This window comes from Mirounga angustirostris, unplaced genomic scaffold, assembly GCF_029215605.1.
Source record: "Mirounga angustirostris isolate CCGP_5_RB_7025 unplaced genomic scaffold, mMirAng1.0.hap1 SCAF_5, whole genome shotgun sequence".
Taxonomy (NCBI): Eukaryota; Metazoa; Chordata; class Mammalia; order Carnivora; family Phocidae; genus Mirounga; species Mirounga angustirostris.
Genome location: NW_026991713.1, coordinates 25,016,861 through 25,028,904, shown reverse-complemented (window position 1 = coordinate 25,028,904; position 12,044 = coordinate 25,016,861). Strand labels below are relative to the sequence as shown.

At 36.1% G+C, this 12,044-nt stretch overlaps 1 protein-coding gene across 11 annotated transcripts in view; it reads right to left on the bottom strand.

Annotated features, from left to right (window-relative positions):
- The window catches only part of NTN4 (netrin 4), a 127,983-nt gene that overhangs the window by 7,634 nt on the left and 108,305 nt on the right, over positions 1-12,044 (bottom strand). For 3 of the 11 annotated variants that reach the window (XM_064590773.1, XM_064590771.1, XM_064590772.1), the window contains exons 9-10: positions 10,026-10,196; positions 2,410-2,462 (exon numbers count right to left, since the gene is read on the bottom strand). In XM_064590773.1, the coding sequence (XP_064446843.1) occupies positions 2,437-2,462; positions 10,026-10,196 (197 nt within the window). In that variant the 3' untranslated portion in view covers positions 2,410-2,436. Of the gene's footprint in view, positions 1-2,409; positions 2,463-3,155; positions 4,582-10,025; positions 10,197-12,044 lie in introns of those variants that run through there. The other 8 variants (XM_045872822.3, XM_045872823.3, XM_045872824.3 and 5 more) reach the window with 4 other exon arrangements.

Below are 12,044 nucleotides of genomic sequence, written 5' to 3'. Positions count from 1 at the left end.
ATAAATTAATTCATTGCTAATCTGCCTGTGACTACATATTAAGAAACCAGAGATGTATTCAGCATGTATGAAAACCCTCCCTTAACAGAACGTGCATCTCAATTCTGGAAATAACTATTTGGTCCAGGGCATCTTTCCTTCTTTCTCATGACTAACATTCCGCTTTTTTTGTTATTCAGCATATGTGAATTGACTAATAGTAAATCTGGGAATTTGTCATTTAAAATATTGTAGGTGTCAAACACAGCCAGTAATGCTCAAAAAAGTAGAGAGATGTTTAAATCCCTTTGGCAAAAGTGTAGGAAAGCAAGGTAAAGGGCATCATTTTTCAAAAAGTATTCTCAGACAAATCATTCTCTGAGAGACATAAAATAACATCAGTCATGCAAGGCACACCTCTTTACTTCTATTCCATTTTTATCATATCAATCTCCCTTGCAAAATTGAGGTTGTTCATAAATATCTTCCTTCCAAACTGTGGGAAATAAGTCATGAGTAACTTTGGCTCTTTGGTAAAGTTAGGTTAGGGGACTGCTTATCACTGAAACAATGAACACAAAAGCAATTCAGTCCCGGGGCCTCTGACAAAACTCCTCAATACCCAGGCAGTGCTCACGCTCCTTGTTCTCAGGCATTCCAGGGGAGTGGCCAAAGGACAGGCCGCACAAGGAATTTTCAAGGTCCCTTTTCCCACCCTTCAGAGTTGATAAGTCTCTGATCCTTTAGAAAAGGATCTGTTCTGCAAGAACCCAAGTATCCCAAAGAACTATGTTTACCCATAACGAGCCTTGCTTTCCGTTTAATATAGCCAGAAGGACACTGCTTTTTGGACTCCTGGTCACATCCCCACAGATTTGACCTCATTTGGTGGACACTATTAAAAGATTATCCTATTATTGAGAATTTCCGTTGCATCACATACTAAATATTAGTAACATTCCTCTATGGGGAAAGTGATGTAATAAGAGGGCATAGATTGAGTTGACCTCAGGCAAATTATATGGGTAGGTATGTGGACATTATGCAACTGATCTGCTGACTAATAAAGCCCAGTGGTACTGGGAGTAATGCTCTGGGGGCAGAGACTTTCCTAATAGCGCTCGAAGGAGGTGAAGCCATAGATAGAATATTTCTTTGACTCTGTTGCCTTGGTACTGTGATCGTTATTTTGAAAGATGCCAAGGAGGAGAAAGTGTAGATAGGAAGCGTGGCAGAACAATGAAATAATGGAATGGGAAGGGGGCCTTGAGGTGGCTTGCTCATACTTTGACGGGTGGGGAACATAGGTTTCTTTTTTTTCTACTTTGGAAGCCAAATGATGCTCATAAGGAATTAAAACTGCAGTTGAAGGGCTTCAGGTGATTTAAGAATGAAGATATTAAGAAACAGTTAGTTATAACAATGATTTTTTTTTTTTTAATGTTGCCAGAGAAGGTTTTGAAAGAGCACCTAAGGAAGAAGATTCCAGTTAAAAAGGACTGAGCCTGGGTGGCTCAGTTGTTAAGCATCTGCTTTTGCCTCAGGTCATGATCCCAGCGTCCTGGGATTGAGCCCCCACATCGGGCTCCCTGCTTGGCAGGAAGCCTGCTTCTCCCTCTCCCACTCCCCCTGCTTGTGTTCCCTCTCTCGCTGTGTCTCTTTCTGTCAAATAAATAAAATCTTAAAAAAAAAAAGAAGGAACGGGAAGACCCATTAGGGGCCCCGTAATTTGGCAAACTAGTTAAAATTAAACTTTTAGTTATAACTTTGCTTGAACAGACTTTACAAACAATTGATTAAATTTTAATTGTTAAAAAAATAAATTACAAAAGTAGTACATGATCAATGAAAGAATGCCAAGCAATATAAATATATGCAAAATAAAAAGTGAAAATCTCCCTCCTTCTTTCCCTTACAGGGGTAAATATACTGCTATGATGTGTCTATCTTTTGGGCCTTTTAGATCACTTTTTATATTATAAATGTGTTTTGGGGCAGGTGTTATTACTATATGTATTCTGCAATTTTTTAAATTTAATATATTATGTACATTTTTCTACTCTTAAGAAATAGACATTATTTGTATTCTTTTTAATGGGCAAGTTATTTTTATTTTTTTTAAAGATTTTATCTATTTATCTGACAGAGAGAGACACAGCGAGAGAGAGGGAACACAAGCAGGGGGAGTGGGAGAGGGAGAAGCAGGCTTCCCACAGAGCAGGGAGCCCGATGTGGGGCTCGATCCCAGGACCCTGGGACCACGACCTGAGCTGAAGGCAGATGCTTAACGACTGAGCCACCCAGGCACACGGGGCAATAGTTATTTTAAATAAAGTGAAATGGAAAACAAGGCCCCTTGGCAATTCTGAAAGTTGAGAAAATTCTATATTTGATGTATTTAAAATATTTTTCTTGATGTGATATACTTACCAACATGTTTGATAAGTTGCTTGTAAATCATACGCTACTAAATGGCATTCCACCTACCAGGATAAGATAGGAAAAGATAAGACATGCTACAGGTTATAAAAGCAGATTTCATGAGAGTATGTATAGTAGAATTCCAATTCTATAAAAGGTATGTACATGTGTAGAAAGCAGTCTAGCAGCCTGGGCACTAAAATGCTAACAGCTGTCATCACCAGATGGTTTAAATGTAGGTCTTTTTTTTTTTTCCTGATATGGTTTTCTGTATTTTCTTCTTCTTCTTTTTTTAAGATTTATTTCTTTATTTTATACAGAGCAAGCACAAATGGGAGGGGCAGAGGGAGAGGGAGAGAGAATCTCAAGCAGACTCTCTGATAAACCTGGAGCCTGATGTGGGGCTCAATCTCACAACCCTGAGATCACGACCTGGCCGAAACCAAGAGTCAGATGCCTAACCAACTGCGCCACCCAGGTGCCCCGGTTTTCTGTATTTTCAACAGTGAACTTTCATTGCTTTTTAACAAGTAAATGTAGTATAAGAATGCACTTCATCTGATAAAAGTTCACATCCAAAGGCTACAGAAACTAATCCCATCTGAATGAGCTTCCACTCTATCCCCACACCCCAGAGTAAAAGAGTAGAAATACCAGGCCCTTCTTTGATTTTCTTAATTTAAAGAATTAGATTTGAGTTCCCTCATTAAGACAAAGTAATCTTTAGCAGAGTTGACCAGGAAATGAGACAAAAATCAGGAAATCATATTCCTTTATTACATATATGAAATATAAAAAATTAACAGAGCAATATATATATATATATATATATATATTTTGCAAGTCCACAGGACCTCAGGAAAAAAAATATGTTCTGTATGTGAAGTTAATCTTGTGGCACTGTGGTTTATGTTTTGTATATTCAAGTACAGAAGAAACTGTATGTCTTGTGGTTGTGCATGGGTACAGAAGATGAGTAATAATGAAAACTGTGGTTTGGTGAACTATCACATACACTGTGTCAAAAAAATGAGCAAATATAATGGCCATATACTGTTAATAAAGATAAGGAGGAAACTGTTCCAACATTCAGGTTTAAATACTAAACACAAAAATAAAACAAATTCTGTGTCTACAGTAATTTCTGCCGTGTATACAAGTGCATTGCAAATAAATGAGCTTTTAAAAATTTAAAGTCCATTTCCTTTTCATCCAAGCATATTTCTACTCTTAAGAGTTCTTCTTCCTCTTATTTTAAAGTCTCATTTTGTTTAGTTTTTTAAAATTTTTCATCATGGCTGGTATCTGTGGAATCTAACCTCTAGCCTGAAGCTGAGACTTCATATGCAAACATGTTCTCCTTTTAGGTTTTCTCCAAGTGTTCAGAGCTAAGACGTACAACTTCCTTTTGCCCACACGTGGTGGCAGTGCTTCTGTTTCAGTAGGTTTTCTTACACGCCCTTTATTTTTCTTTCTGTCAACCATGGTCTTCAAACTTTCCCAACACAAGTGGTAGGTAGTAAAGTGCTTTATACAAGGAAATAGTATATACATGTGGAGAGCTTCCATTTAACACTCCATAGACCAAAGTTCACACACATCACACAAAGGCAGGCTCTTTTTTAAGAAAAACCTTTTTTTGATAGTAGGGTTGGGGAGTCCTTAAAATCTCCTTAATTACTTTAAGTAGCACAAATATAAGTAACATATCTGAAGCTGGAAGGAGTCCTTGTTAGATGTACTCCTCTTAATGGATTACTGCTAAATATCATACTGCTATTAAAAATACTCTGAATAGTTACGAATTACAGAATCAGTCCCATAGGAGGCAGTTATCAGGGTAGGATTTTTCATTTGTCTTTATAAAACAAACTGTATTTAAACATGGCCCCCAAAGAGACAGGTTAGACTAGGCCCATGCTTTGGAATATTTCTATGTATTTTGGCACTTAAAAAATTCCAGTTTTGTTTTTGAGGTCTCCTTTCCATTAAGCTTATGTTTTCTACATAGAGAAGTGCCATTATGTGCTATATACCTTTGTTGCTACTTGCACTTTCTTTTTAAAATATCCATGACTTTTCTCCCAAGGGATGGCTTCCAGTGCTGGACAAAACTTTTCATATTCACGACTAGTTTGCCTGTTCTTACATCTTCATGTCCTGCCACAAGGTACTCCAAACCTAAAAGAGAACAAAGTTGGGGGCTATATAGTATCATAATTTATTGAAGTGGGGGAGGAGATGTGACTTTGGTGGTTTTATATGCACGGTTCCTGGTTTTATATATTCATAGTTGAAATAGGGAGTCCCAGGCAGTGATAGCTGGTACTTAGTAAACATTTACTATGTGTTAAGTGGCTTATGTGTATTATTTCATTTAATCTTGAAAATAACCCTATGAAGTAGGTATTTTGTTTTCTCGTTTTACAAATAAGGAAACTAAGGCTCAGCAAGATTACAAAACTTGTTCAGTGTCTCCCAGTGAATAGCAGCACTCTGACTCAAGTTCAGGTCTGTCTAGTTGTAGAACTTTTACTTTATGTTATACTACCTTCTATGGTAAAGAAGTAAGGATTCTGTGGGTACTTAGCATACTGCTATAAATTAGTATTTCTTGGAGACTCACTATGTATGGTAGTACATATTAAGGAGGATTTTTATAAAAGTGAGACAACCATTTGGAAAAACATATTGGAAGAGAGTTATGAGTTATGGAGTGGTGGGGGGTGGGAGGGATGGGGTGGCTGGGTGATAGACATTGGGGAGGGTCTGTGCTATGGTGAGCGCTGTGAATTGTGTAAGACTGACGAATCACAGAACTGTACCTCTGAAACAAATAATACATTATATGTTAAAAAAAAAAAAAGAAGACGATAGTAGGAAGGGAAAAATGAACGGGGGTAAATTGGAGGGGGGAGACGAACCATGAGAGACTATGGACGCTGAGAAACAAACTGAAGGTTCTAAAGGGGAGGGGGGTGGGGGATGGGCTAGCCTGGTAATGGGTATTAAAGAGGGCACGTTCTGCATGGAGCACTGGGTTTTATATGCAAACAATGAATCATGGAACACTACATCAAAAACTAATGATGTAATGTATGGTGATTAACATAACATAATAAAAAAAAGTGAGATAAGAGGAGAAAAAAAAGTTATGAATGGTACAAAGTGACACGTATCTCCTATAGAAAGTAAATGTGTTCTTGGAATATAGGATGTTTGTTTGTCATATTAAAAAAAAAAAAAAAGATTAGACTTCACCAGACCTTTGTAATTCAAAATTCTTTTCAGGCTTCAAATAAAAAATTTTGGTTGACATACAGAAATGAAAAGGACAGTCTCATTACCTATACATCAAAAAAAGGAAATATGTTAATCTCCTTCAGTAGGTGTTTGTAATACTATCAATATTGGTATTTTGAAACAATTTTCTTTAATATTATAGGACAGAGCAAATAAGTAATTATGTTTATAAAGGAGAACTTTCCAAGATAAAGAGACATATATTTTAAAACTTAAGAAAAAATAGTAGATGTTAAAATTAACCTGAAAATATCAATTTAAACTCATGGGTTTATATGTATATATATAAATTAATATATATTAATAAAATAAAAATAAAACATATTACTATATTATATATAGTTTTTGTTCATCCACTGAAATGATCTAAAAAAAAAAAAGGCATTCCAGTAGCAATGAACACCTATAGTAGACATACTGTGCAAATTAAACAGATCTCGCTAAAAACAAAACAAAACCAAACCAGGCTTCTTGCAGAAATGCTATTGCAGGTCCAGGACAGGAAGATACAATGTAGCAGGGGACATCTTATTGTGCTAAAAATCGAGGAAGCTCTCAAAGATTAATGGGGGTCATTGTAAAAGGACATGGGAGCTAGCAAGAAAGGGTTACAACTTGTTAAAGTTGTGATAATTGGAGCACCGAGGAACATAATGATTGTATCTATCGAAACATACTGAATCAATAAAAATCCGTAATTCCAAAATGATACTCAAAAAAGAAAAATCCAGAAAAAAATTGGTTTGTCATCTTTTGAAGCAGCTGTTAAGACCATTACTTACTTTGAAAGGTAAGCACTTTGGGAATTATAAGGAAAGAATTTAGCATTTACCCTGCCTTTAAATAGGAACTATATTGAATGGTAACCTATAGCCCAGCTTGAAAGAGAAAGTCCCCTTACAGAAGAATGTCAACTAGTAAATGAGGGAAATCAGAAAAACATCGTTTCTTAAGCTCTAATGAAATTATTGATTCAGGAAGGATTACCAGTTGGTGGTAACATCATCAAATCAATGGTCAATGGGAAACTGGATATTTGTATCATGACTAAATAACACTACACTCATTACTTTCTAATCTCAAAAGGGAAAACAAAACTGCCCAATGGAGAGATCAGGCTGTCATCACTCTAACCCAAGGGTCAAGTTTAGCAGCCCTGATGGTGGGTTATCCAGGTCTTATGTGTCTTCTGATATGATTTAACATGAAGTACATACCCAGCAATATCTCTAGTGGATTCTAATCAAAATGTTTATCTTGAATCTATCAAGATTTTTTTTAGAGATTACAAGAAACATAGGAGGTAGAGGGACAAGCTAAATGACATGACAAGGAACCAACCAGTCAAATATAGAAGGTAAGATAATCTACAGGACACTTGGCCTGGATTCTTCAACACTAATAATTTTTCAACAATTAAAAAAGGAACTGTGGGGGCACCTGGGTGGCTCAGTTGGTTAAGCAACTGCCTTCAGCTCGGGTCATGATCCTGGAGTCCCTGGATCGAGTCCCGCATCGGGCTCCCTGCTCAGCGAGGAGCCTGCTTCTCCCTCTGACCCTCCCCCCTCTCATGTGCTCTCTCTCTCTCATTCTCTCTGTCTCAAATAAATAAATAAATCTTTAAAAAAAAATAAATAAAATAAAAATAAAAAAAATAAAAAATAAAAAAGGAACTGTGCTTGAATAAGAGAGACTTGAGAGACTTAAAAACTAGATACAATGGTATTATACCTAAAGTAACAAAATCCTCATATAAAAATACAATAAATAATTTTTAGGAAACTTCATTGTTAAGTTTAGTATTTTAAATGAATTTACTTTGAAACTATCAAGAGAACAAATACTATAGGAGTTTGCCATTAATTTAAAGTATGAATATACACTGAACTAATAGAAATGATACTGAATAAATTCATTAATTATGGAGCAGCATCATGCCAAAAATTAGCGTGGAAAATAATGTTATCTGTTGTATCACTTACTAGCATTTACTTTTTACTTTCCTATTTTTTGCTTTCGACATCTACTTTACTACATGTTTGAGGGCACAAAGTTTATTTTATTTCCATAGAGAAAGAAAATATAATACTTCACTGCTAGTCTTGATATCCTAAATTGATTGATGAATGAGTAAATGTATGTATGAATGTAGGAAGGAATGAATTTGCAGGGTTGTCAATTAGACTGTTCCTTTTCAAAAAGTAGCAGAGGAAGCTAGTTGGTGTGTAAGGTTTCCGAATTTTCTTATCAGCTTTCTTTAGCCTTAGCTATTGAACTTGTAAAAATGGAAAAACAAAGTGAAATGAAAGAGTGTCTGGTTTTGCTTTGGCAGGTTCCAGTCTTTTCTTCAAAGCGAGTAAACATGTTTTTAAGAATTCTTTGAATAATTGCACTTATGTTTTCAATTGTGATGAACTCAGTTGGTTCTTTGACTCTGGCAGAAACCTGATGAGGAAGTATAGTTCACTTCCTGGAGGGTGGCTCAGATGCCCAAAGCTTTTCTTTTCTTTTTTTTTTAATGTCTTAACTAAAAAACTAGGCAGATTATTTTTTCTTTTGCTAAGATAATAGGAAGTGCTTATAGGAAGAGCCTCTACACACAGATTATTGGGAAATAGAACTTAAATTAAGGACTCTTCATTTCCCTGTGTTCAAAATCTAAGATTCTGATTACTTCATTTGTCCTTCGGAAACATATTTATTTATTATCTAAAATGTCTTCTTTTCCGGGGCGCCTGGGTGGCTCAGTTGGTTAAGCAACTGCCTTCGGCTCAGGTCATGATCCTGGAGTTCCTGGATCGAGTTCCACATTGGGCTCCCTCCTCTGCAGGGAGTCTGCTTCTCCCTCTGACCCTCCCCCCTCTCATGTGCTCTCTCTCAAATAAATAAATAAAATCTTTAAAAAATAATAATAATAAATAAATAAATAAAATAAAAAATAAAAAAAATAAAATGTCTTTTTTTCTTATTAAAATTTAAATGAATTTAAATAAAATATTAAAAGGGCATAAAAGGATATAAGAGATTAGTCAATAGTTAAAAAGTCAAGAGTTTTATATTTTAGATTGTTTAGGTTGGGGGGAATATTTCATTGAGAGTTTTCCTTTTTCTTTGTCACTCAGTTATCTGTTTCTCTTTGCTATTAGTCAAAGACTACAGTGACTTCTTAAGAACATAACTGAGGTTTCCTGGACTTTTATTTGAAAGGAATTAGATCCAGAACATAAATTATGCACCTGTATTAGCAGTGCAATTAAGAAACAGATGGCAAGTACATAATGTGGGAAATACAGAGGATTTAAAAAAAGTGTTTTTTTAAAGATTTTATTTATTTATTTATTTGTCAGAGAGAGGGCGAGAGAGACAGAGAGAGAGAGAGCAAGCACAAGCAGGGGGAGCTGCAGGCAGAGGGAGAAGGATCCCGATGTGGGCTCAATCCCGGGATCCAGGATCATAGGCAAACGCTTAACCAAGTGATGACCCCAAAATATGTTTGTTTTAATAGAACTTACTATCTGGGTACTGTGTTATTATTTAGGTACTAATGGTAGGTACTAGAGATGCTATGATCAAAAATCTAAATCCCATCCTCAAATTTAATGAAGGAGACAGAAGTAAGTAGCATATGACACAGTATGAAAGTGTACTTGTAGATTATAAAGGTAAGAATCCCATGCTTACTCGCTTGGCTCTTCTACCGTAATTACATTTGAAGATGCAAATTTCCCTTAATTTCAAGTTTCTCTAAGATTCTGTAGTGGTTTTGTTGTTGTTGTTTTTTTAATTTCTGCTGTTTCTAATTTGAAACCAGAATGATCATTTAATGAAAAACAAGATGATGAGAATTTGAGAGTTGTTTTCTATCCAGGAGACACAGATGCTTCTCATGCAATTGTAAAAAATGAATTCAATATTATTTGCACAGATGGAATTTTTGCATTCGAATTTCCTTTGGGAGCAAGGTCTACCCAGGGCACCATAATAGGACCTAGCTTTCAGATGAAGTGTTAGTGGCATCCAAATTTACGAAAGTGTTTTCTATGCTACTGGTACCTGGAACCAAGCTGAGACTTCTCTTTTAGGGCAGAAAATATTATATTGCTGGATTTTAAAATATTTTACTTTTATAGAACATGTGGAAGAGAAATAATTTTTTGATGTCAGTTCAAAGACTTCCATTTGGATTGTCCCCAGAATTCAGATGGTGAAAAGGAGAGATACTCTTGGTGAGTTTATTTCAGTTGTGGTTTAGAGAATGTTAAGACAAGGAGCAAATCAGCAGAGACAAAGTAGTTATTAAGCTAGAGAAGTCTAATGCTTACCAGGATTGAGGATTGGACAAGTGCAGCCTCTGTTAGTCCACGATTCTGGATATAATGTTCGTTTTCCTCGTAAAATTTTCAATTTGGTAGATTTTAAGACTTTTTTTATCTTCACATTGACCTCGGCATGAGACCCTTTGTCATGAGCTGATAAAATCTTTATTTTTAGCACTGTAACCAGACAATTCCAAAAGTCAAAATGCATAGAATTTCATACTGCCTTTTGAACTTGGAATAACTTAAATATGCATTTCAGAGTATAATGGAAAAGTTAATTAATGATGATGCAAATGTGGAAATTTGCTTTAAAAATCATTAGGCTAATCTTGATAAGCACTGAGTAATATGTAGAATTGTTGAATCACTGTATTATACACCTGAAGCTAATTAAAAAAACTGTATGTTAACTATACTGGAATTTTAAAAAACTCAAATAAAAAAATCATTAGGCTCACTAACTTTTGCATTGGTTTCACCTTATTTATCTATATTAACTATACTCTCCCTTCTTAGACATTTTCAACCACTATTTCCCATATCATTATGCTAAGAGACTGTCAGCCATTTGCCTACTACAAACATAGTCTTAAACACAGTTAGCTATCAAATCCAAATAGAAGGTGTATAGGAAGAACATTTTATATTTAGATTCTGACTATATTTTACTCTGTGGTTCACTGTGTATTAAAGTTACAACAAAGAACAAACAAAATGTTACTGCCAGAATATATTTTACATAATCTAAAGAGATTAAATAATTAAATATTGATTATTTAATCTTCTTCCCTGGATGTAAAATGCAAGCTGACTGGGGTTAGGGTGGCTGTCTTTCCACATCATGGCAGAGCTTCAGTATTCTCTATAACTCACGATTGTATTATGCTATGTTCTTCCATCTATGAATTGGATATGGCTGGGGATTAAGCAGTGGAATAATTTGGGGTGGGGAAGAAAGTACACCTAAGGAACACTGGATGTAGTGTTCTATATTGTTAGAAGAGTTCTTCCATCCTCATTTATATCTTGATGGAAAATTCTGTGTAATGAGGGAACTCTATACTGGCTGGTCCCAATTCCTGAGAATATGGTTGTCAGATAGCAGTTTTTATAGAATCACCAAATTTTAGACTTTTAATGGGTCTTTTTTTTTTTTAAGATTTTATTTATTTATTTGAGACAGAGAGAATGAGAGAGAGAGAGCACATGAGAGGGGGGAGGGTCAGAGGCAGAAGCAGGCTCCCTGCCGAGCAGGGAGCCCGATGCGGGACTCGATCCAGGGACTCGATCCAGGGACTCGATCCAGGGACTCCAGGATCATGACCTGAGCCGAAGGCAGTCGCTCAACCAACTGAGCCACCCAGGCGCCCCGGCTTTTAATGGGTCTTAAGAGTTCATCTAGTCTTGTTTTATGTTTGAGGAAGCAAATTTTAAGAAATTAAGTGAACTTCCCAAATTTGCATGACCAGTTAGTTAGAGGTGGAGTTTGGGCTGGAACCCCAGTAAGATAAATGTATGAAGGGTATGTAGCATAGTGCTCGGCTCATGGCTAATGCTCAACAAATGTTCACTATTATTTTTCTACAGACTGTATGCTCAAAGAGAACTGGGACCTCATCTATTCACTCTTATAGCTTAATAAATATTTGCCAAAGGAATAAACAAATGAATCAAGCTTTTTCCCCTATTAATAGAGAGAATGGGGAGGGGGAAACCATTTTTTTCCAAGTCTGTGGGTGTATTGCACCTAGTAAGAACAAAGTATTTAATTACATCATTAAGAGTGTCCGAGTTTTCTTTCTTTCTTTTTTTTTTAAGATTTTATTTATTTATTTGACAGAGAGAGACACAGCGAAAGAGGGAACACAAGCAGGGGGAGTGGGAGAGGGAGAAGCAGGCTTCCTGTGGAGCAGGGAGCCCGATGCGGGGCTCAATCCCAGGACCCTGGGATCATGACCTGAGTTGAAGGCAGACACTTAACCATCTGAGCCACCCAGGCACCCGTGTCCAAGTCTTCTTAAG